A 27,616-nucleotide genomic window follows, 5' to 3' on the forward strand; every position below is an offset into this window, starting at 1 on the left:
ACAGTACCAGTTAATGCCTGTTTAACTGAGACTCGATTATTAATTTTTATTCTCAAAATTTTTCTAGTTTCGATGATAAATTATATGCTCATTCCTTGAAAGCCCAAGTATCTTAACTCTATTTCCGATATATTTCTTGAACTTGTCCACTTCTCTCTGCCTCCACTCTCTTCACACCTTCATCTTTCACAAGGACTACTGGAGAAATCTCCTATCTAGTCGTTGTCTTCTACTCTTGCTCCTCTCCAATTCATTTTATATAATACTTCAGGGAGGCTTTTAAAAACAGAATTATGACACTGCACTCCTTAATACCCTTCCACGTTCCCATTTGTGTTTAGACTTATAAAGACTTGCATGATCCTGGTGCCGCCTGCCTTTCCAACCGCATTTGGCCCCATTCTCTCTTTCCTTTTTTGATTCCTTGGCCAAACTAGATTTCTTCCTGGTCTCTTAGCTATCTCAGAGTTTTCACATCTGTTCTATCTTTCTGGAATAGACTACCTTCTTTTAACTCCCTTCTGGTCTTATTCCTACTCCTTCTTGTGATCTTTGATCTCAGTTTAAATATAACTTCTTCAGAGACACTTTCACAGATTCCCACAGACTAGGCAAGGTCTGCTTCTATAAGGACAATTATGCACAATTCTTCATAACACCCAGACAGAGCATTCTATACAGTCATCCGTCACTTAACGACAGAGATACATATAAGAAATGCTACTTTAGGTGATTTTGAGATTGTGTGAACATCATAGAGTGTACTTACACAAACCTAGATGGTATAGCCTACTACACACCTAAGCTATATGGTACTAATCATATGGGAGTATATGTGGTGCGTCGTTAACCAAAATGACGTTACGCAGCACATGACTGTATATGTAAACTATTCCATATATGGTTTATATGCCCCACTAGGTTACAAGTCCCAGGAAAAGAGGGATCATATTTTATCTTGTTTGTTACTAGATCACCAATACCTTAGCAGAAAATGAATGTTCAACAGCTTTTTGAAATAATAACCAAAAGGACAGTTTCAATTTTAGGCAGCTAAATATAATAATAAAATATCTACTTACTCTTTGACTTTAAACACCATCTTTGAATATATGAGCCAATATATCATAATACATATTACCTTCTGTTTAATTCTACTTCATAATTGAACATACAGTAAACTAGATTTAGTCCAACAGACATCACATTAAGGTGAAAGGTACATGTATTTTGGAACATCTAATTATTTCATGTTTATCTCAATTATGTTAAGCTTATGCAATCAATATTTCTATTCACAAGTTATTTCTAATGCTTTCATTTTTCTGCTATCTATTCATTTCTGTAAATGAAGAGAAATATAATAAAATATTAAAATAATTACATAAGTATTGATGTGTAAAGATGCTTATACTGCTAAATTGTTGGCTAAAAGGAAACACCACGATACAATAGCTAGAAATATTTGTCAAACGAAGTATGAAAACTTGAATTAAGTATGTGAAAATCAACGAAAGCGTATCAAAGTATGCATTATTGGAAAGTCAAACATGCATGATAGGAAAGTCCAACACGAACTTTGAAGACCACTTGTATTTGATTCAGTTGATATTTAGGATCTATATCTGTTAGGGTGAATTCAGCTACAATATAAAGAAAACTCAACTCATTGTGGCTTGATCAATGAAGATATTTGATTATCTCATACAACAAGAGCTCTGAAGGTTGGAAGTCCAGGGTTTGGCATAGTGGTTCAAGTATATCATCAGGAACTCACACTCTTTCTTTCTGTTATTTATTCTCACTTTTTTCTACAGGTTTTTACCTCACAGTTATAAGATGGCTGCTTCAGCTCCAGCTATCAAGTCCTACCACAACCACAGTCATGGAAGGAATGAAATGGCGGGGGAAGTAGAACCTTTTCTTCTAGAGCTTCTCTCTTCTTATCGAGTAAAAAAGTCTCTTTCAGAAGCCATTGAGAAGATTTCCCACATCTTATTGACCAGAAATGGATCACATGTCCACTCCCAGACATATCACTAAGGGGAATGGAATTATCATGATTGGCTTAAAGCAATCATGACTTACCTTCCGAGATAAGGAAAGTTTGTGAACACCATTTCTGAGAACAAAGGATCTCAGCCCACTGCATGAACAAATAAGGCAGCTCTTAGGTAGGCAACAATGTCTGCCATAGAACTCTGAGAGTCAGAGTTATATCAGATTCTTAGAAAAGCAACGTGATAATAGTGAACATAATGATACAATTAAAATTTTGCTTCCATGCATCCTAACATAAAAGAGTTTCAGGGAAAAACAACTATTTCTAAAACAGAAGGGAATAAATTAAAAATAAAATCATATAAATTGTTAGAAGCTTTATATTTTTGGAAATCTAAATATCTGGGCAGTTTTAGAGACTCAAATAATGTGACACTTAAAAATAAACTTTCTTTTAGAGCCATTTCCATCAATGCTCACAGAAAATACAATTTTACTAATTGGTAAAATGTTTTATTTAGCTGTATGGTTTTCATAATCATGTCACAGTTAAGGAGGACAAAAGACAAGCAAAAATAAGGAGATTCATTTCATTCTCAAACTCTCACGTCCACTCTACCTGCAATTATATTCTTAACTTTATATTGCATCAAACTCAATGACAAAAAAGCCATCTTAAATCACATCAACCTTTCAGTTGTATCCTAGAGAAATACTGGCTCTGAACCAAGTACCCAGGTACTAACTAGTTTAGTCTTAATTCAGAGCAGATGGACTAGAGTTCTTGAGGTCAAATTTAGAGGATCTTCTTGGAGAATACCTCATGGTCTCTGTAACACAGCAGATGGTGAAAATATTTTAGGGCTATTTTCAAATGATGTTGGCGAAACTACATTTCTATCAATTGTCTTATATGGCTTCCATAAACATGATTTTCCTTCCAAATCAAGAGTTACAATGATAAAGCTTAGCGGGGCTCTTCTGGGATGTCATTATCAACAACGGCATACTGAGCATTTATATTCCAAGTCCAGAGATGAACTGCAGGAGAGGAAGCCGTGGCTCTCCTGACATAAATAGACAGATATTGATAAATGATGTTATAGTGCATATCCTATTTTCCTGTGTAAGAAGAAACAATTTCTATCTCCCGTTATAGTAGACTTTTAAATTGATGTTACTTTTTGGAAGATAAGCACAATGTAATTCTTCTCTTTGACCCCCCGAGCAACTAACAGTGCTAGACAGGCTGTAGATGTCCAGTAAGCTGCATTTTTTTTCTTGTTTTGATATAACTTTTATTTTTATTTTCAAGATAAAATATTGTGGTGGACATATGCCATGTGGGACAATGTCAAGTATCTTCTCCCACTCTGATTTTCTCTGGGGAAACCACTTTATTCCTATTGCCTAAAGTCTTATTGGGAAGGTAATTCCTAATTACTAAATCCCATTCCCAAAGTAGAAAGTGGAAGATTCTCAGATTCTTTATTTTTCCTAAACTGCCAGGGCCTGGGAAATGGCATCAATTAGGCTAACAATACTCTTTACCCTGGGACTTTGAATCTTGAGTGATGCAAGGATGAGAGGAAATATAAAGTTCCTTTGTTACAGCAGCAAAGGCAGCATAGGTGACGCTGTGCTAATTAAGACTGTTCTTGCTACTCTCGATCCTATTTCCCAGGCCCCCTCTAGTTCTTGGTTTCAGACCAATCCCAAGCCAGCTCTCATCATTCTAATAATTTCACTTTTCCTTAACTAGAGTTGGCTTCTATTATTTGTAATAAAAAAATTAAAAAAAACAGAAAATCAAAATCAGATAATAGAAATATCTATAATATTATTTTGTAACCTTCTTTTTCATTAATATAGCTTGAACATGTTTCATGATCAATAACAATAATATTAGACAACATAATCTTTTATGTTTACCTAGCATATCTTTACACGGATGTACTATCGTCTACCAGAATCTATTTAATCAGTGCTGGATATTTAGATCTTTTCCTTTTTTTTTTTTACCATTTATAAATAACCCTCTGATTAGCATCTTATGTATACATCACTGCATATAGTTTTAATATTTTTACCTTGTAATAAATTTCTAAAAGTGGAATTGTTGGGACAAAAGGTAAAGACAAATTTGAAGCTTTGAATCATGCAGACATTTGTCCCAAAAGGAAGGCTGTACCAATTTACCATTCCATTAGCAGTGTAGGAAGGTGCTCATTCTGATAAGATCTTATCCATTAGTTCTACTGTAAGATGCTAGGTAGGAGACTATAAAGCCATTCAACATTCCTTGCCCAAATGCACAATTTAGAAAGCAATCAGTCTTTGGTTTGAGGCCCTCATGTAATAATGGAGAAGAGTTACAACAGAACTCAACGCATGCTCATACTATTTAAGAGTTCTCCACAGAGTTCTTAGTACAACTGAATACAAACCAATTTCATTTGTGCTTTTTGGTGGATGGATACTTCCAAAGCTCTTACAGTGAGTTAGGAGGAGAAGGAAGAGAGAATCAAAGAAAACTCAGCCAGCTTTCATTATAGCTACTTGTCACAGCTTACTGACTTATACACTCAGAGCTCAGGAATGAAAAGACTTCATCTCTGCCAGGAGTATATTTACACAAAAGACAGTGCTAAAATCCATTCTAAAGTTGGCACACCTAGAAAGAGCCTGAGAAACACAAAGTCTAGTCTTGGCCCACACAGTTTTTCTAGATTGTTCTGTAAAAATCACATGGCATCTTCCTGAGTCAACAGGGCTTTATTTTAACTCATATAACAGTGAGTGCTACTCAGAATAAATAAGGCCATCTAGGTAGGTCTGTGTTCAGATGACAGTCTCTTGGCAATTAGAGGCTGATGAGAGCCATTTTCATAACTTAGCTGCTGTATGCTAAGGAAATACACCAATAAACACAATTTTTAAAATTTTTGTATTTATCATGAACAAAATAGGCATATTAGCCCACGTGTATGTGTGTGTGCGCATATGAAAGTGAGCGTGAGTATGAGTGTGCGTGTGTGTGTAATCTGAATAAATCCAAGGCTCCCGAGTGGCTCAAGTTCAGTGAGGTGTTACATTCAAAGAATCACAGTTCATGCAGGGAAAAAGTAATTAAAATACTCCAATTCTTTACTCAATCTCTCACACATAAATGCATTTTAAGGCACGGCAAGTATCTTGAGAATTCTTTTCTCCCTGACCCTGATTTTCTTAACATAGCAGCTGTTCCCTGAATCATTTCTCCCAGTCTCAATTCCTGGTTGTCCCAAGTTCAGCCTGTGTCTTTTTTTTCCTCTCCACTCTCCTCATCTCTCAGCTGCTTGTAATGTGGAATCGCTTAGCATTTTTGACTCCTTAAGTATTCCCTCTGCTTAAAATACTATCCGATTATATATAACAAAAGTGCATCCGAGTGCCAAAATGGTAAGCAGCTAGAAGCTGGGGGAAGTAAGAGAATACTGTGATCATTCAAGTATTAATTGGTTTAATTCTCACTATACATTAATAATGCTGTCCCTGACATATTCATATACAACTCATGACAAAGCAGCCTCACAAAGTGGCAGATAAGGTATTCTATGTCAATTTTAAAGACTCCTAGTCTAATTACTACACATATATTCTCCAAGGGAAGAAGAACTTATAAACAAGGGCTTAAAAAACAGAGAGTTTCATTTTACTTTTCTAAAGAAGACAAAAGAAAATAGTGCTTTAATGCTTTGCTAGTGGATGTATTAGTGTCTTAAGTGGCTATGGCCATTTCTAATTTTTATTTTTAATAAAAGGAGAAATTTACCCTGGAAAGAAACAAATGGTTGAAGTACCCACATATCTAGCTATGAAACTAGAAAATCTGATTATTAATAGAATTGTCATAGATGCAAATGATCTGAAACAGCCTTAAACATTATCCTAGTGACATAGTGAAACTATGACACGTTGAAGTGCTTCTTGACTATGAATTTGCATTGCTTTATTTCTAATGCCACTACCTGTATTGTAGAGAATATACAAATGAATATTTGGTCAAAAAAAGTGCAATCCCTAGGTAAAAAGAATTTTATAATATATTATCAATACCTAAAGCTTTCACCTTTTCCTTTAAAAAATAGTGAGGTACCTCTATAATTATGTGTTGGAAGGAGAAGAGGGTAAGAGATTGTCAGCACTAATGATTTGTCAACAGAGTTCATCTTTTTGCAATTTAATTTTAGATTGAGGTCTCAGGCATCCTTTTATTTCTCTCATAATTACTTAACCTATTTGACTGCTCCAAATGTGCACAGTGACCCTTCCTTAATGTTCCTTTTTATTATATGAAACATCTGTTTAGATGCATATGCTGAATTAATGGTTGTATACATTCCAAATTTATATTGATATCATAAAATAGGCTTAGTATTAATGAAATTCATTTTTCGACAACACAAAATATGCAATCAATGACAAAATGTTTCTCCAGGGAGCAATAAAGCTAAACATAGTTAAAGTATGTTGGGCAGCTCCCTGTGTCTTTGAATAAGGGTCAATAAATCATGTACATCCACTTGCTGGCCTCAGTAGCTGCCTAACAACCAGGTAAAATAAATAATTGCTTAGACCTACTCAGACCTAAAATAATATCTTCTAGAAGCATCTAAATTATTGGCAGTGGAGAATAATGTTTTTAATAGCTTTTTGAAGGCTTTCTTTTTGTTTTCAATTCAATCCAATCCATCATCAAATATGTATAGAATGTTTTCTTTGTGCAATATGCCTCAGCTCATAAAAAAGATAAATAAGAGTGTACCTACCTTCAAGAATCTTACATTCTAATGGGAGAGGAGGGTAAGGAGTCGGCAAATACAGTGCAAAGCACAACTATTACGAAAGACAGGTACAAAGCACTATGGCGTCATCTCAGATCTACTCTTCATTCACTCTTAATATCTAACCCATCGAAAGTCCTTTCAATTTTCTCCCAAATATTTCTCAAATCTGTTGACTTCTCTCCATGTCTTGCCACCTCAGTCCAAGTAGTATGATCTCCTATTTGGTCTCTGTAGTAACCACTAGTGGATTTCCCACCTTCATTCTCTCTCCACCACAATCCATTGTCCATCACAGCCAAAGAAACTCTTCAAAATCATATCTGATCCTGTCTGTCTTCCTGAGCCCCCAGGCATACAACTCCTATCTTCTCTTCCTTCTCAGGTTAGAAATCTAAGTCCCTGGGGCCACCTGGTGGCATAGTGGTTAAGTGTGCGCGCTCCACTGCAGCGGCCCGGGCTCGGATCCCCGGCACACAGGGACACTGCTTGTCAAGCCATGCTGTGGTGGCATCCCATATAAAGTAGAGGAAGATGGGCACGGATGTTAGCCCATGGCCAATCTTCCTCAGCAAAAAGAGGAGGATTGGCATTGGATGTTAGCTCAGGGCTGATCTTCCTCACACACACAAAAAAGAAATCTAAGTCCTTAACTCAGCCTCACAGCTGGGGCCCCTGTCTACTCTCTAACCCCACCTTACATGCCCCTTTTTAATAGTGTGCACAAGGGCCTTCTCACACATCCATTTCCTTCTAGTTTTAAGATGAAGCCACCAGCCTGGGACACTCTCACTCCTACTCCATCCCCTCTTTATCTGGTTAATTTCTATTTGTCTTGCAAATCTCAGCTCTAAGAGCATTTCCTGAGAGGAGAATCCTAGACATGCTAGCCTAGATCAGGTCCCTCTGTCACAAAGTCTCCTAACAGCGACTTTACTTACTCACTTTGCAGTTTTTATTTATACTTTCAATTATTTGAATATTCAATTCTTTTTTTTTTTTTTTGTGAGGAACACTAGCCCTGTGCTAACATCTGATGCCAATCCTTCTCTTTTTGCTGAGGAAGATTGGCCCTGGGTTAACATCCTGCCTATCTTCCTCCACTTTACATGGGACTCCACCACAGCATGGCTTGACAAGCAGTGCTTGTCAAGGATCCAAACCTGTGAACCCCAGGCCAGAGAAGCAGAGTGCATACACTTAGCCGCTACGCCACCAGGCCGGCCCCTTGAATATTCAATTCTTTTTTTCTTTTTTCTTTTTTTTCCTTTTTTAATTTTTTGTTTATTGCAGTAACATTGGTTTATGACATTGTAAAAATTTCAGGTGTACATCATTGTACTTCTATTTCTGCATAGATTACATCATGTTCACCAGCAAAATACTAATTACAACCCATCACCACAGACATGTACTGAATTATCCCTTTCACCCTCCTCCCTCCCCGCTTCCCCTCTGGTAACCACCAATCCAATCTCTGTCCCTATGTGTTTGTTTATTGTTGTTATTATCTACTACTTAATGAAGGAAGTCAATTCTTGACTATCTCTCGTACCAAACTATAAGCTCCATAAAGCAAGAACAATACCTGTTTTTGCTTATCATTGTATCGTCACTAGCATATGCATTGTAAGTAGTTGCTCAGTTAACTTGTTGAATAATTGAAACAAATAAGCTTAGGAAAGGAAATACTAGTTGTAAATGTGGGGCTCATTTGTAAAAGAAAAATACTTGAGGATCTATTTTAATTAAAAATTATCTTGTATATAAACTGTTAAAAAATAGGCAAGCTCATAGTGCAATAAACAAATATGTGAAAAATAAAGTCTTTTAGGGTGCTGTTTCTTCCTCTTCTGGCACTCCTGCCCCCAATACCAAGAAGGGAAAATATTCTGATGTAGCTCATATCAGAGTTTTTTCCATATGAGACTACATTGGTTTATGAAAGGAAAAATGAAACTTTCCAGCATAGATACTTCATAAAAGCCACTTCGAAACACTAAAACTGAAATGAAATTTGACGCTTCAAACATAATAATGTTCTAGCAGTTGGTCATAATTCTTTAAGGGTTTCAAATCAATGAGTAACATGGGCCACAGCTACTGCATTGCAGGGTATTCAGATCTGTTGCTTTTCTTTCTGAAATTATCTTGCTTTTTTTTTTTTTTTAATTCAATGTATACATTATTTTTACTGACAGTACTTGAGGTTTTTTGAAGTGCCAGTATTATTATTGATGATATCCTACCTCAGACTATAAAATAACTCGATGTAATGACAGCATGATGTTCATTAGGACTTCAAAGCTGTGAAACGCCCTTCCCCATTGAGTTGGCTTCATTCATATCCACATTCCCTGGATGATTAATAGCACTGAAATTTTGATTTTATTTATTTTTTGTAACAGCTTTCTTGTGAGATAATTTGTATACCATAAAATTCACTCTTTTAAAGTGCATAATTTAATGTTTTTTAGGATATCCAAAAACCTGTGCAATCATCACCATCTAATCCTAGAATATTTTTGTCACCTCAAAAAGAAACCCATATTCATTAGCAGTCAACCCTCTTTCCATCCTCCTCCCAACCCCTGGCAACTACTAATCTACTTTATGTCTTCATGGATTTGACTATTCTGGACATTTTATAGAAATGGAATCATACGAGATGTGGCCTTTGGTGTCTGACTCCCTTCACTTAGCATAACATTTTCAAGCTTCATCCATGTTGTTAGCATGGATCAGTACTTTATTCCTTTTCACGACTGCATAAATACAGCATGTTTTGTTTATCCGTTAATCAGTTCACAGACACGAGTTGTTTCTATTTTTGGCTATTCTGAATAATGTTGCTATGAATATTCATATAAAGGTTTTGTATGAACATAAATTTTCATTTTTCTTGGTCATATATCTAGGAGTAGAATTACTGGGTCTACAGGTTTAACTTTTTGAAGAATTGCCAAACTGTCTTCCAAAGTAGTTGTACCATTTTACAATTCCACCAGCAATGTATGAGAGTTCCAATTTCTCTACATCCTTGTCAACACTTGTTATTATCCACCTGTTTGATAATCATTCTAGTGGTGCTATTTCATCGTGGTTTTGATTCGGATTTCCCTAATGACTGATGATGTTGAGCATCTTTTCATGTGCTTATTGTCTATTCGTATAGCTTATTTTGCCCACTTGTTAATTGGGTTATATGTCTTTTTATTGTTGAGCTGCAAGAGTTCTTTAAATATTCTGGATACAAGTCCTTTATCAGTTATATGATTTACAATATTTTCCTCTTATTATGTGGGCTATGTTTTCACTTTCTTGATAGTGTTCTTCAATGGCTTGAGGAAGGAATACAACTTCACTCTTGCATGTGGATAAACAGTTGTCCTAGTACCATTTGTTGAGAAGTTTATCATTTCCCCATTGAATTGTCTTGGCACCCTTGTCAAAAATCTATTGATGATACATGTATGAGTTCATTTCTGGATTCCAAGTTATACTCCATTGGTCTATATGTCTATCTTTATGCCACTGTCACACTGTTTTTGATTACTATAGCTTGGTAGGTCAGAAAGTGTGATCTCTGCTACTTTGTCCTTCTTTCTCAAGATTGTTTAGGTTATTTGGGTCCCTTGAGATGATATATGCATTTTAGGATCAGCTTTTCCATTTCTGCATAAAAGGTTGCTGAGATTTTGATAGGGATTGCATTGAATCTGTAGATCACTTTGGGGGCATTGCCCTCCCAACAATATTAAGTCTTCTAATCCATGCACACAGGATGTTTTTCCCTTTATTATGTCTTCTTTAATTTTTTTCAGCAATGTTTTATATTTTTCAGTGTATGAGTCTTGTACCTCTTGATTAAATTTATTATTAAATATTTTATTCTTTTTGATGCTATTATAAATAGAGTTATTCTCTTTGCTTACTTTTTAGATTGTTGTTTGGTCATACATAGAAATTAAATTGTTTTTTGTATATTGATTTATACCCTGCAACCTCACTGAACTTATTTAATCCTTCTAATAGTTTTTTAGTGTGCATGAATTCCTTAGGATTTTCCGTATACAAGTTCATTGTATCTGCAAATAGAGGTAGATTTACTTCTTCCTTTCAACCTAGATACCTTTTATTTCTTTTTTGCTAATATCCCAGGCTGGTATCTCTGGTATAACATAGCATAGAAATGGTGCAAGAATACATACGTACTTATCCTGTTCTTGATTTAAGAGGAAAGCATAGTCTTCCATGAATAAGTATGATGTCATCCGTGGGTTTTTTGTAGATGGCCTTTATTAGGTTGAGGAAATTCCTTTCTTTTCCTAGTTTATTGAGTGTTGTAACATTAAAATGTGTTGTTTTTAGTGTAGTGCTTTCTCTGTATCTATGGAAATTATTATGTTGTTTTTATCCTTTATTAAGATAAGGCATTGTGTTGATTTACTTGATTTTCCTAGGTTAAATCAAACTTGTCATCTTGGTGTAAATCTCACTTGGTCATGGTGTACAATCCTTTTTATATGTTGTTGGGTTAAGTTTGTTAGTATTTGTTGAGATTTTTTTTTTTTTGTCTATATTCATGAGGGAAATTGGTCTGTAATTTTCTTTAATTGTGATGTCTTTGGTTATTATATCAGATTAACAGCCTCATAGAATGACTCGGGAAGTCTTCTCTCCTCTTCTATTTTTGGAAGAGTTTGCAAAAGACAGGTGTTAATTTTTCTTTAAATTTTTGGTAAAATTTACCAGTGAAAATATCTCAGCCTGCAATTTTCTTTGTGGGAAGTTTTTTTGATTGCTAATTCAATCTCTTTATTTGTTAGATGTCTATTCAGATTTTCTATTTCTTCTTGAGTTAGTTTGAGAGGTTTTTTCCTTTATAGAAATCTGTTCATTTCCTCTAGGTTATCTAATTTGTTAGCACACAATTGTTCTTTCTCTATAATCTTTTTTATTTTTGTAAGGTTGCTGGTGATGTCCCCTTTTTAATTCTTGATTTTAGTAATTTGAGTCTTCTCTCTTGTTTTCTTAGTCAGTCTGGCTAAAGGTTTATCAATTTTGTTGATCTTTTCAAAGAACAAAATTTTTCTTTCCTGGATTTTGTCTATTGTTTTTTTCTATTCTTTATTTCACTTATTTCCACTCTAATTCTTATTATTTCCTTCCTTTTGATTGCTCTGAGTTCAATTTGCTCTTCTTTTTCTAATTCATAAAGTAGAAGATTAGGTTATTGTTTTGAAGTTGATCTTTCTTTTTTAATATGTATTTACAGCTATAAATTTCCCTCTAATCACTGCTATGGCTGGATCCCATAAATTTTAGTATGTTGTGTTTTTGTTTTCATTCTTCTTAAAGTATTTCCTACTTTTCTTTCTCATTTCTTTTTTGACTCATTGGTTATTTAGGAATTTATTTTTAAATTTCTACCACATAGTTGTGAATTTCCCAAATTTTCCTTTGATAATCATTTCTAATTTTATTCCATTGTGGTCAGAAAACATACTTTATATGACTTCAGTTTTTTAAAAATTTTTGAGACTTCTTTTATGGCCTAATATGTGCTCTGTTCCAATGTTCAATGTGCCTTGAGAAGAATGTGTATTCTAGTGTTGTGTGGGGTGTTTATGGGTATCTGTTAAATCTAATTGGCATATAATGTTATTCAGATCTTGTATTTTTCTTGTTGAACTGCTGCTGCGTATCCATTACTGAAAGTGTGCATTTAAGTCTCCAACTATTATTGCTGAATTGTTATTCTCTGCTTTTGTCTTAATTTCTCCTTCATTTTTGAAGAATAGTTTTGCTGAATTTAGATTTCTTGATAATCTTTTTTCTTTTAGCACTTTGGACATTTCATCTCATTACCTTGGCCTCCATGATTTTTGATGAGAATCATCTATGGGTCCTGTTGAGGATCCCTTGTATATGATGAGTTGCTTCTCTTTTACTGCTTTCAAGATTTTTTGTCTTTGGCTTTAGACAGTTTGACTATGATGTGTCTAGGTATGGATCTTTGAGTTTTTCCTGCTTGAAATTTATTGAGATTCTTATATCTTATTGACTGCTTTTTCCCCCTGTATAGGGGCCATACTTTCCTGTTTCTTTGCATGCTTCAAAATTTATTGTTGAAAACTAGACATTTTAAATAATATAATGTAGCAAAATCTGGAAATCAGATTCTCCCTCCCCAGGGTTGACTTTTGTTGCTGTTTGCTGCTGTTAGTTTATTTAATGACTTTCCTGGACTAATTCTTTAAAAATTTGAAAGTCTGTATTCTTTGTTATTTGTAGCCACCGAAGTCTCTGATCAGTTAGCTTAGTAGTCAGCTAATGATCTGACAGAGCTATCTTTAAATTCTTCAAATGAGTAAGTCTCCCAGTCTTTGCTGAGGGGCTCTATGTTGGGGCACATCTTCAATGCTTTGGCAGGCAGTTTACAACTGTGTCTTAGCCTTCACTTCCTGCTCACACAGAGCCTTAAGTTCAGCTAGAGATGAGAGATTAGGGCCTTTTCACATCTTTCCTGGACATGTGAACATTCCTTCATATTCATGTGGCTTCCTCGATTCCCAGGAATATGTTGGAGCTTTTGAAAGCTTCCAATGGATAACCCATTTCACAGTTTTTCCTTTTAAGTTTTTTCACCAGCCTCTCATTAGCCCCACATGGTAACAGTACCTCAGGCAGCTGTGATGTTAAACAATTGCTACTGATTGTTCAACAAATATCCTGGGGATGAGACAGAGAGGGCTCTGAGTTAGGTCCAATAAAGATAACCTCTGACAATGGAACTTTTCACTAAGCTGTTAGACAGGTCAAACAATGACAATTCTATGAGGATGAGACTTTTGGGAAGCTCCAAATCCATCCTGTCGCCTAAGACACTGCTTTTCACAGCTACTGTAGTTATGAGGCTGTTGGTTTTCAAGCCTACCATGCAGAGCTGGGGAGAGGGGTATGGGACTAGGGAATGTTAAAATGCTATAAAACCCACTGTTCTTAATGAAATTCAGCCAGTTTTCCTGGATAAATACACCTCAGACTGCTGTAAGCCGTTAGTTAATTTCTAGAGTTCTGAAAAAGTTGTTTTTGACATTTTTGCCAGCATTCTTGATGCTTTATGGAGGTGTGGATTTTCAGAAATCCTCACTCTGCAATTCTGAAAATGCAATCTTGCTTTTCTTTTGTTTCCTAAGTTTATCCTCATTTTGGTGAGCAAAACTGAAAGATTTTCCCAATTTAAAATACTGAGAATTAAAATGTTTTCTCAAAATGTGCACAATTTTTAAACATTTTATTAAATAGGTCAAAGTATGCATTTGTAAATACATAAAATATTCCATTAGTGAGTTAATGTAGCTGCTTCTAGCAAAGGGGAAGGGTCTGAGACTTTCTAAAAGTACAAACATTTTAGTACTCGTTTCTTTTAGTTGAACTCCCCAATTACGTAAATATAAATAGTTATTTGAGCATTGACAAGTATTTGGGGTCTAGTTACTGGAAGGAGAAAGATTTAATTTATTTCTCCTTTGTTTATAATGAAGATTAATTCAAAGCAATCAAATAAATATACTCTACCCATCCCCTCCATAAATGGAAGGGAAAAAAAAAAAAAAAACACCTCACTTAATTTCAAGGAATCAGTGATTTCAGGATAGTTTCCTCAAATAGAGAACAGTTCGATAGACATCTCTTCTGACAATTTCAATAAAATATTCAGGAGTAATTCAAATCAAAGATATGGTTGTATTCAAATCAAAGATATTCATTTTTGACTCAAGTTCTGGGACATCTTTAGAGGTAATATGAAACAAGGTTGCTCTCTTTCCCTCTGAGTAGATAGATATGGAATGAATTGTGTGCCTTCATCCATAAAAGGATAAGATCTTTTTAAAGTTTCTTAAAGCTGTTCTATGATCACCACTTACCATTAACATATTCAATACTTTACATTCAAAGATATGCAATGTTTAAACAAGACTTCTATAATAAAGTTATAAATATAAGGTTATGGAGTGCTTAACAAACGTTTAATCAAGGCTTTTATAATGAATCAATGTTGGATTTAAAGGATATTCATGTTTGTTACAAGTGATTAAAATGAAGATTTCACCTCCAATAATCAGTTACATTTTTTCCTTTAAGCAAACCATGTTCATTTAATCTCACAGCAATACAAATTAATAGATGAATTTTTCATTTTTACTCTGATTCAGGTTTTTTCAATTATGACAAAGCAATTAATTACCTAATGGCATAGAAAATACCTATAGTCATAAGTAATTCTATTATTAATAACAGATAACTCCTCTCTCCTTGCATATAATTTACCTGGATTCATTTTCTTTTATTTCAGCTGCATTTTGCTTCATTTTACAAAAATGCCTCTCCAAAATATATCCCATCATAGTTTGTAAGTGGCAATAATGAGTCGTAACACTTCTTTTAGACCATTTAGGAAGAGATGGATCTTGAGGACTATCTTTTAGCTAGTTTACAATGTAATAATTCCTTCACTGATAATATATTCCATAGACTACTAGATGACTTGCTTAGAGTATTTTCTTAAAGCTTTCATTGACATTAGCAAAAGTAAATTTGAATTGCATAGTTCATGAGACATGCACACAAAAATGAGTTATTTAAATTAAATACATGAGACCTAAATTTAAAATCAATTGTGGTTAGATAGTAAACTGTAACTGATAGATAGCAATGTCTTACTTGGGTTTCTAAGCCTTCTGTCACAGAAATGAAAACTTCCTTCTCTGTTTGAGAGAATCCAAACGTACATAGTAAGTCATATCCATGGTATCTGTTGACCTCATCAAAATTTTACTGAAGATGAATTCTGATACTCTGACCACTTCCCTGATTTATCACACACTGCTCTCACAATAATGTACAGCTCAGCACCCACTTTGTCTTTTTCACGGCAGTTCCACTTTGGTATTAAGATTAAGAGCCTTTTTTCCCCCTTTATAAAACTCTTAAATCTTCCTTTTTTATTATTCTTTAGCACTTTGAAGTTTAACAGATTTTACCTCTTACTGTCTCCTTTTCCTAGACTCTCTTATTCAGCATTTATTCACAGTAGACTACATTTGCCAACTCTTATCCTTGGTTCTCAGACTGCTTAAGATCTTTCAGTTTTGATTATACTGTCTCTCAAGTTCCTCATCACTGAAGGTAATTTCCCTTGAAGCTTGTTATTTTCCCATCGCACCACAAAGAGGAGAAAACAGTCTTCCCCTAAAAGAAAACTTACATGTCAATAGTCTATGAAATGTTATACCAAGCATCATAATTCTTTCAGAGAAATATTTCTGATGTAATCACAATTCATCTAAAAGAGAATGTTTGTATTAGCCAGATTTCAACCATTGTTGTCTATTATTTCTGAGGCCAAACAAATTGATCAAAAGGGAACATTTACACTGTTATTAACACATTATGTAGAATTAATTTATTATTTTAAACACATCGTAACAGGAATTATTCTTTAAAAGACATTAAATTTAGAAGATTATAGATAGTTGAATATTATGTTTTAAATACTATTCTATACATTTCTTTTAAAAAATGAATTTTAATAGAGTCCTGTAAACCACAGGTAGGCAAACTTTTTCTGTCAAGTGCTAACAGTAAACACTTCAGGTTTTGAAAGCTATATGGTCTCTGTTGCAACTGCTGAACTCTGCCATTGTAGCAGCTATGGACAATACACAAATGAATGGACAGGGCTGTGTTCCAATAAAACTTTATTTATAAACATGGAAGTTTTCATATAATTCTCACATCACAAAATATTATTCCTCTTTTGAATTTTTAAACCATTTAAAAATGCAAAAAAATCATAGTCAGCTCATAGTCCATAGTAAAACAGCAGGCCAGATTTGACCCACGGGCTGTAGTTTGCTGACTCTGTTGTAAACTATGGTATTGAATTTTATTTCTTCAGTAGCCTTTGATGCACACTATACAAAATACTAACTAAAAGAAAAAGGAACACATTTATGATTCATTATGAAGAATGAAATTTTATCAGATTTTTCAAAAGTCTTATTATTTTTTAATAAGGTATATTGCATTTCTCTGAGCAGTAAAACAAAAAACAAAAGCAACAGGTCAGATTTTAAGCTATTATGTATGAAATTTACCTAGGCAGTAAATTTCATAATGCAGTAAAATTTTGTAGTTCAGTTAAAGGATTGGGGTTTGGATACAATTGAGTTTTGTTTGATTGATTTGCTAACTGGTGTGTCCTGAAAAGTTCCTAAAACATATTCATTTTCGGAACATGTGACATAGATATACTACATCTGTCATCGGCTCCAAAGATAAAGTTCTTGAAGAATACCATGATTTTGACATTGAAAAACTTAAGTTCCTATTGGAAAAATAGGTTTGAAACACCAAGAAAACATATGAAAGTGATTAATTTTTTAACCTCCTCCCAAATAAATCAGTAGCAGCAACAACAACAAAAAAACAGGCACCAATACTATTTATACATCATAAGTGAGTAATTATGGATTCAGTGGTATTAATTTTGGTGCTATTAATTTGTAATAAATAAATACAATTCATTCTTTCTTGGAAACTTTTCAAGATCTTCCCAATCTCTAGTTTTAACCAGATGTTTATAATGGATTTTGTGTTGCTGCAGACAGTACACAAACAAGGAACTCTTTTCTGTTTACTCCTGTATCCAAATGTTCAGAGATTTCCAAATTTATCCAAATTTCTGTATTTCAACTCAGGAGTCGATGATGTCTGATTCCTAAGCCCCAGGTCTGCCAGGCCTTATCATTATGGCTTCTCAGACTTCATTACATCAACCCCTGGAGTTTGTAGCAATTCCTCTTACCTCCCTTTTCTAACCTTACCCTTTCATTCTTTCCTTCTAGTTTTTTGCAACAGGTGTGACCCACAATTTATTTATATTGAAACTAAAATTTTCACAGTTACCTTGGAGCTATATAGAAGTACATTTGTCTAAATTAAACTTATGAATACAGAAAAATCATGGTTGGTATGTTCTTTAGGTCAGAAATTATAAGAAATGTTTTTAAATTGAATTTTTGAGCTGCTCTAACCCTAAGATTTTGTAAATGAGGCAATCAAGGCCCAGTTTCCTCAATGGCTTGTTCTGGCACTCAGACACCAAGTACGTAGAACTGATACCCAAGGCACCATGCAAAAGGAGAACGACTCTTGCCTGGAGAAGCTCAGCTCTGAGAAACGGAGTCTCTACACTCAGAATAACTGGCATTGATATCCTGAGGCACAATATGCCTGTTCAGGATGTTGAAGTGGTCCAAAGTACAGGGCAGGGCGGAGCTTACAGATAGAAGTATGCTACCTATGCACTGTGGCCTCCATAACCACTCTCTCCTTTTCTCTGCCCTGCACTCTGCCCCGAGAGGCTGACTTCTGTACACGGCATCTCCTGGATCCCATGCCCTATGGCTTCAATTAGATTAGGCCAATGGGAGGCACAGGCAAGAGATCAGAGTGAGGGAGGGAAGAGATCAGGGTCAGTATTCCCCAGCACCCTCCCAGCCAGGAAGCATTTTTGGCAGCAGGTGTGTGCTTCTACCTGGAGCCACTCCTATCAAGCAGTCCCTCTACCTTGATCATCACTCTCTCTGTTCTCTGCCATGCACCTTCAAGTCTCTTGTGTAACAGCTTCCTTCTACTGCTAGTCCCTGGGTGCCTCATCACCATCCTGAGGTCATTGCCATAATCCTGCCCACAGCTTTACAAAAAGTGCCTTCATTTAACTCTCTTAAATTATTCTTTCAAGTGTGTCCTCTGTGTCCTCCTAAGTTCTTACTGATACAAAGAACAAACATTAAACCTGCCAACATTAAAATGTTTTCAGGAATCCAAAGCCATTGAGACCTTGAAAGCATCTAACATTCAGGTGATTCATGCCTTTCTTGAACAAAAGGATGGATTACTATTTAAATGATTCATCAAAATCTTTTACCTTTGGAAACCCTAAATAAATAAAGCAACTCAATTGTATCCATGCATCACTTCTACTCGTCTTTTCTTGAGAGTCCCAAGATTTATTTCACTAGCAATCAGAATTATTTTAGAATTCCCTGACAGCCAAAAACTCAAGATGGCTCCAAACTATGGAGAAGCCAACCCAATCTTTCAAGAGAGACTCGTCAATTAAGGGTAAAATATTGCTGTGAATTTTGTGAAGAGATTATTGATCATTCTCTCAAGTAACAAACTTTCTTTTTGCTTGACAGTCACTAAATAAAAGCCATAAAACCAAAAAGTAATCTAAAACATAAGAAAGGGAGTTGAAAATAATAATAAGTATTGTTATAATGAGTATACTTATAATTGTACTTATTATTATTATTAGCTGACCCTCACTGAGGGCTTATAATGTGCAGGCGCTATTCTATATGGATGGACTCAGTGAGTCCTCACAGCTGCCTATGATGTAGCCATTACAGTTGCCCCTATTACAGACATAAGGAAAATGAGGCATCGTGATATTAAGCAACTTGCTCAAAGTCATAATCTAGTAAAAAGGGGGAGCTGGCTTATCTATGTCTCAGTTATTTCATTATGATAAACAGAAAATACCATTAAAATGTATATAATTTAAAATATATATCAAAGTCAAGATTGTTGCTTTTTATTGTTACTGAAACCAACATAGCCCTTGCTATAATGACAGCTCTGCTATAGATGGATGGGTTAAGATGAGGAGGATTTGTGTTGGAGGGTCACATAAATCCACAGGGGTAGCACAGACAGCCAAGAGAGAGGCAGAAAGCAGGCAACACTCAGAGGCCCAAAGAGCCAGCATCTAATCAGCATCAGAGGCCTGATGGTCCACAGAAGGAGCCCTATCCACGAGTGCTGGGGAGGACAGACGGACCTAAGGGAGACTCCCACCCATGAGACAGCGATCCAGTCTCAAGGTTAACTAGATGAAGGCAGGTAACAAAAGGCAAAGAGAGGTAAGGTATACCTGCTTAAATGGCTGTTGTGAAGGCCAATGGAATTATTGCACACGGGAGCCCGTTTCACCAGTAATTACTTAGTAAGAAACTCTCAATTTTTATCTAGTTACAGGGATGCTTGGAATACATACTATGATGTATTATGCCTCTAGGCTCTTGGGCATCTACAATAAGCAGAAATGTGATATGTCCACTTTTAGGAAACCTCCCTAAAAACAGCTGGTGTACAACTTTTACTCTCTTCTTCTTTCCTGCTGGCTGGAATGTTGGAATGTGGGTGTAAAAGTAGGAGCCTAAGCAGCTTCCTTGGACCACGAGCTGGAAGAACTATGCTGAAGATGAGGGAGCAGCAAAGGAAAAGGAGCCAGTGTCCCTGACAATTTGGTGGTGACCCTACCAGCCCTGAAATGCTTCTCCAACAGGAGAGAATTGTATTTAGGTTACTGTTATTGTACCTTTCCTTTTACTCGTAGTCTAAACTAATCCTAACTGGCACCAGGCATAAAGAACTTAACACATTTACATCACCCATAATTAGCCACATTAACGTTAGCTCTTATTATTTTTGCTGTTGTTAGAGCTGAGGTAAAAAGTAATAAAAGCTCACTTTGGCAGTGGGGCAGGATGAGAAGAAAACTTCAGAATGCTGAGGAACTGGTTAAGCTACTTAAATAGGTCCTACTTTGGGACTGTAATGTTAATTTTCATTCCTCCTTAAATTTCTAAAACTAATTTTTTTATATTGTTCCAAATGCTGCCAAGATGGCTTGAGCCAGTATATTTGACATATGCCATAATCAAGGTTTCTCACACACCTGTCTGAAAGCCAGAGCCTGATCTGTGTTTGAGACCATGGAGTAAACGGACACATAAACTTGGGATGTGCCCAGGAGATGGGAGAGGGCAGGAAGAATTAATTTCCCTTCACAGTTTGTGCAATGTTATGGAAAAAGCAAGTGCTGTCTAAAGCTACTGGCTTCTAAATAATCATTTGTTTATTTTCCCATTTCAGTAAAGAATTTAAGAGAGCATATTTAAAAAGTTCCTTTCTCTGACTCTTTGGAGGAAATATCAGCATGCCAGATACGTCTGTGAAGGGAGAACGGTTAGATAAATGAAAATTTGAACATTAAATACATTTAAATGCAAGTTTTCTCTTTAGCAATTTCTGCTGTTTAAAAGGTAAAACTAGTGCCATTTTGTGAAAAATGGTTTTAAAAATCTAGGTGTCAGATAGTATATTAAGTTCAATTTTAGGATGAGAGCAAAATAAAATGCTTTTATATGTTATCCAAAAGAATAGAAAAATTGAGTATGACATAAAGTTCTAGGATAAAAAATGAGAAAATGAAAAAAAACTGCCAAAGGGCATTCTTAGAGATCTTTGACTCACCAATAGTGATATATATTTATCTTTAGATAAAATAATATCAAATTCCACTGAAATTCAATGTTTTCAGTAACTTTTTAAATCCCCTTTCAAAAAACAATACATACCAAAATTAGAAAATTTAGAAAATATGGTTAAGAAAAAATTTAAAAAGAAAGATCATGAATTAACCACTGTAAATAATTGTGCACACGTCCATCCAGACTTTTCTCTTTCACATACATGTGTAAACATTTTTTACATGAATATTATACTGTATATGCGGTTTTATAAACTGCTTCTTTCTCTTTTGTAATAGATCCTTCTTTGAAACATCATTTTGAACGGTTGTGTATTATTCCATTGTATGTTTGTACCACAATTTATTGAACGCATTTGTTACAAATTAAAGTTGCTACTAATTAAAAAAACTCTTTTTAGGTTTATATATGCTCCTCTATGATAATTATGTTAGGATAAATCATAGAAGTAGGATTGTGTGGTCAAAGATAAGGCAAAATCCTAAGTCTTTTGATAAGGATAAGCAAACTGCCCTATAGAGATACTGCAAACTAATGAAACTTAGGCCAAGAGTGTAAGAGAGTTTCTGTTCTACTTCACTGTCACAATACTGAGATGTCTGTGACAGACAGACAGACAGACAGACGAGAGAAGCAGACAAAAGTAGAGATAACATATGTTTTGGCCAATGTAATGTGCAAAAATGTTATGTCATTGTTTTCATTCAATTATTATTTATTGTGAGTTCAGTTAAGCAAATAAATATATGTTTATTAGTCATTTATATTTTTTTAACTTGTTTATCTCTTTGTTCATGTTCTGCTTTTTAAAAATTAATATTGATTCATAATAGTGCCTTATCTATTAAAAATACACTTAAATATTTTCTCCTGATTATGGTTTCACTTTAAATTTTGTCTACCATGTTATTTGTAAGTTTACTCTTCTGTGTAGTCAAATCGGTAGCTAGTTTCCTTTGGACTGTTTATTTTAATTTAAGAAAGGCATTTCCACTGCAATATTATAGTCACAGGTATTTTTTTTCTAGTTCTTCGTGTTTTTTAATTTTTTTCCAGTAAAATCTTTAATTCATCAAAAATTTATTTTGGTGTGGAGTAAGAAAGTAGATAGGGATCTACTTTAATTTCATTTTTAAAAAATGGTTACTCAATGAACATATAGGGGTGCAAATATCTTTTCAAATTAGTGTTTTCATGTTCTTTGGATAAATACCCAGAAGTGGAACAGCTGGATCATATGGTAGCTCTAGTCTTAATTTTTCAAGTTGCCATTTGTGACAACATGGATGGACCTTGAGAATATTATGCTAAGTGAAATAAGTCAGATGGAGAAAGTCAAATACCTTATGATTTCACTCATAAATAGAAGATAAAAACAGCAATAACAACAAAAAACAAACACATAGATACAAAGATTAGATTGGTGGTTACCAGAGGGGAAGGGGAAGTGGGGGGAGGGCAAAAAGGCACAGGTGTAAGGTGATGGATGGTAATTAGTCTTTGGGTGGTGAACATGACATAGCTACACAGAAATGAAATATAATGATGTACACCTGAAATTTATATAATGTTATAAACGAATGTTACCTAAAAAAAGAAAAAATAAATAAAATTAAACATTAAAAAAAAGGATTATTCATTTGTTCCAACAAAATATTTTAAGGACTCATGCTTCTCCCACTGAGATAAAATGCCATTTTAACATATATTAACTCCTGAGGAAGTCAAGATGGCGGCAGGCAGACTCTGAACTCACCTCCTCCCACAGACACAGCCAATTTACAACTACTCGTGGGAAAATGACCCCTGAGACAGTACTGAAAACTGGATAAGAGGAACTCCTGCAACAACGGACAATCCTAACTGAGGTAGAAGAGGCAGAAACTCCCTTCTGGAGAGAAAAAACGCCGTCTTCACAAGCCGCCAGCTTCACGGCCGCCTGGGAGCAGCCTACAGGTATGCAGCCTCCCTGGAGGCGCGGGGCCCCGGGCCGGGGAGCGCCCCCGCTGTGGGCATTTGGTGGACCCAGCACAATCGAGACGAGAGGCTTAATATCTGACTTTGCCTGCTACTAAAACATTGGGGAGTACCCCCAGAAAACCTGGTTCACAAAGAAACTAAAACCGACTCTTAAAGGGCCTGCACGCAAAGTCACCCGTTTCAGAAAGCATCCTAAAATCACCAGAAAGAAAGGTGCACAGTGCTGTGGTGAAACGAGACTCACCTGATAGGCCCTGAGTGTATCTCTGTGAGAGGTGAGACCTCTCCAGGGATTGGGACATTGGCGGCAGGCATTGTTGTGCCCTAGTGTGGGCATGCTGACACAGACGCCATTGGAGTTCTCCCTGAGGCCTGCTAGCTCAGGGTCTGCCCCACCCGCTAGACCACCGATTTAATCCAGCTCAGCCAGGGGTGGGCGCGGCCACCCTACAGACTGGCCCCACCCAACAACAAGCCCTCAGGCAACTTGTGGGCCTGCATAGATTGGTGACTGGATTCTCTGCAGCCTGGCAACTGAGCTGATTTTAGCGGGGTAGGGCATGCACAAGGAGCGGGTGGAGAGTGTGGGGTGGTGGCAGAGTGTGTGGGGCTCCCGCCATGGAGACACTGGGTCCACTTGGGGAGGTCGGGGCGCGCACACGGGGCAGGACTCTGTTGACTGTGTGTATGGACCTGTGGGCAGCAGGGCTTGTCAGCTGCAGAAGACTTGTGCTTCTCAAAGACCCACATAGGGGGTTTGCCCCACCTTCCAAAGCCTGAAACAATTGGGTGCTCCTGTGCCTGAGGCCAGCCCCACCCAGCTGCAATCCTCAGAGAGCTGACAAGAGACCTAAAAGCTGGAGGCTTATAGCAATTGTAAGGCCCTGAGCCTAACAACCTGCCACGCTGGGAGCCTACTCACTTAAAAGAAATACTGCAACACAAATGTGGTATTAGAACTTGCAGCCAACTGTGCTGGGGCTCCCCACACCTGATAAAGAGACTGAAGGGCCCACAACAACTACAAGCAGCTGAGCATGACAACAGCTGGCCAGGAGCATTAACTTGGCCGCCCTGGGCACCTACAGGGAGAGCAAACAGGCCACAACAGAAGACCAAACGTAGCCCACATAGGGGTCACCCCTGGAACATTGAGAACTGAGGGAAGCACACTGCAGGCCTCCTAAGCCATCACATAAATAAGGTCACCTATCCAAGAGCAGGAGACGTAGCTGACCTACCTAATACGTAGAAACAAGCACAGAGAAAGAGGCAAAATGAGGAGGCAAAAGAATACATTCCAAGTCAGGGAACAGGACAAAACCCCAGAAAAGGAACTAAGTGAAACAGAAATGAGCAACCTACCCGACAGAGAGTTCAAACAAAGAGTGTTAAGGATGCTCACTGATGTGGGGAGAAGAATAGATGAACTCAGTGAGAATGTCAACAAAAAAATGGAAGATATAAAAAAGAACCAATCAGAAATGAAGAATACAATACTGGAAATGAAAAATTCATTAGAGGGACTCAAAAGCAGAGTAGATGATACAGAAGAATGGATCTGTGAGCTGGACGAAAGACTAGAAGAAATTACCCAAGCTGAACAGGTAAAAGAGAAGAGTTAAAAAGAGTGCGGACAGTCTAAGGGACCGCTGGGACAACATCAAGCGCACTAACATCTGTGTTATAGGTGTCCTGGCAGGGGAAGAGCGGGACAAAGGGGCAGAGAATCTATTTCAAGAAATAATAGATGAAAACTTCCCTAACCTTAGGAAGGAAACAGACATCCAGGTACAGGAAGCACAGAGAGCCCCAAACAAGATAAACCCAAAGAGGCCCACACCAAGATACATCATAATCAAAATGTCCAGAATTAAAGATAAAAAGAGAATCCTAAAAGCTGCCAGAGAAAGTCAAGTTACATACAAAGGAAACCCCATAAGTCTATCAGCTGACTTCTCAGCAGAAACCTTACTGGCTAGAAGAGAGTGGCACGATATATTTAAAGTGTTAAAAGGAAAAAACTTACAGCCAAGAATACTCTACCCAGCAAGGTTATCATTCAAAATGGAAGGAGAGATCAAAAATTTCCCAGACAAGCAAAAATTAAAGGAGTTTGTTACCAAAAACCAGTGCTACAAGAAATGTTAAAGGGACTGATTTAAGGGGAAAAGAGAAGACCACAAATAGGAAAAATTACCTATTTCTATGATAAGAACGTAATGGATACAAATGCACAAAAAAGAGGTTACATACGATATCAAAAACATAAAAGGAGGGAGGAGGGGAGTTACAGAGTACAGCTTTCAGACAGAGGTCAAACTAAAGTGACCATCAATTCTGTATAGAAGAAGAAAGGAACAGAGAAGAACTACTAAAACACTGAGAAAAAAAAAAAAAGTTAAAAAATGGCAGTAAGTACATACTTATCAATAGCTACTTTAAACATCAATGGACTAAATGCCCCAATTAAAAGGCATTGGGTTGCTGATGGGATAAAAAAACAAGACCCATATATATGCTGCATACAAGAGATACACTTCAGAACTAAAGACACTCACAAACTGAAAGTGAAGGGATGGAAAAAGATACTCCATGCAAATAGCAATGAAAAGAAAGCTGGGGTAGCAGTACTCATATCAGACAAAATAGACTTTAAAACAAAAACTGTAAAAAGAGACAAAGAAGGGCATTACATAATGATCAAGGGAACAATCCAACAAGAGGACATAACACTTGCAAATATCTACACACCCAATGTAGGTGCACCTAAATATATAAAGCAATTATTAACAGACATAAAAACGGAAATAGACTAACACAATAATAGTAGGGGACTTTAACACTCCACTTACACCAACGGATAGATCATCCAAACAGAAGATCAATAAGGAAACATTGGCCTTAAACGACACACTAGAACAGATGGACCTAGTAGATATATACAGAGCATTCCATCCAAAAACCGAAGAATACACGTTCTTTTCAAACGCACATGGAACATTCTCCAGGATTGATCACATCTTAGGCCACAAAACAAGTCTCCATAAATTTAAGAAGATTGAAATAATACCAAGCATCTTTTCTGACCACAACGGTATGAAACTAGAAATCAACTATAGGAAGAAAATCAGAAAAGCCACAAATACGTGGAGATTAAACAAAATGCTACTGAACAACGACTGGGTCAACGAAGAAATCAAAGAAGAATTCAAAAAATACCTGGAGACAAATGAAAATGAAAATATGACATGCCAGTATTTATGGGATACAGCAAAAGCGGTTCTAAGAGGGAAGTTTATAGGAATACAGGCCTATCTCAACAAACAAGAAAAATCTCAAATAAACAATCTAACAATGCACCTAAAGGAACTGGAAAAAGAAGAATAAACCAAGCCCAAAATCAGTAGAAGAAGGGAAATAATAAAAATCAGAGCAGAAATAAATTTTTTTATCTAGATAAAATGGGTATGAGTATTATAGAACAATTAGACCCTGTATTTTTTAGCAATTACTTGAAGAAGTATCATAATACTATATGTGGAAGACATCCCATTGGGGTGTTATTAAATGCTATCACAGAGCTCCAGAAGAATGGAATGAATATGAGCTTTTCCTTTTTGAATTATGCCCAGTCAAGCCAGTGTAGAAACTGGCAAGACAGTTCAGTGAGTTATGCAGCTGGAGCACTCACAGTCCACTGAAGCTCTGAATCCTCAGGGATGCCACCTGCACATACTCATATTCTGTCCGGGTCCCAGCCTAGCCCTTACCAAGATACCGGTCCTGGTTTGGAGTGATTCTGAAACCTCAAACTAATAGAACTTTCTTCTCTTCTTTTCTAGTAGGTGTAGTCCTTCCTTAATTTCAACTCATTAAAAAATGCTTTATAGTTTAGGGCAGTGAAAGGAAGGCTGGCATCAAAATATATTGATCAAAAAAGACGGCAAGGTAAGACCCAGTTGTGGCAGAGAGTTTTTTGAAAGTAACTGGTAAAGCATTTACCATATCCTAAATTTGCACTCTTTGCAGACTTGTGCACATATATTCCGCTTTCAGAATAGTTTTGCAAATTGTACACGAACAAACAAAAAAGGGTGGAAGCTTTTTAATAAAGAAATTCCATTTATAAATGATCTGTATTAGAATATGATAAATCACCAGTTACAGTCAATTACTACCCGTGTTGTACAACAGATACCTTCTATTTTAGTTGCTAATAAAGGGCTACACAACTCAAAAAAAATAAATAAATAAATAAAAAATAAAAGTCCAGGACCAGACGGCTTCCCTGGTGAATTCTACCAAACACTCAAAGAAGACTTAATACCTATCCTTCTCAAACTCTTCCAAAAAATTGAGGAGGGGGGGAAGCTCCCTAACTCATTCTACGAA

The 27,616-nt window shown here is 36.1% G+C and overlaps 1 protein-coding gene across 1 annotated transcript in view; it reads right to left on the reverse strand.

Moving 5' to 3' along the window:
- The window catches only part of MAGI2 (membrane associated guanylate kinase, WW and PDZ domain containing 2), a 978,709-nt gene extending 955,154 nt beyond the window's left edge, over positions 1-23,555 (reverse strand). The window contains exon 1 of the mRNA XM_087434019.1: positions 23,466-23,555. Coding sequence (XP_087290145.1) covers positions 23,466-23,523 — 58 coding nt within the window. The 5' untranslated portion in view covers positions 23,524-23,555. The remainder of the gene's footprint in view (positions 1-23,465) is intronic.
- Between the last annotated feature and the right edge of the window lie 4,061 nt (positions 23,556-27,616).

This window comes from Ceratotherium simum, chromosome 1, assembly GCF_057802395.1.
Source record: "Ceratotherium simum simum isolate JZ-2026a chromosome 1, ASM5780239v1, whole genome shotgun sequence".
NCBI classification, from domain to species: domain Eukaryota; kingdom Metazoa; phylum Chordata; class Mammalia; order Perissodactyla; family Rhinocerotidae; genus Ceratotherium; species Ceratotherium simum.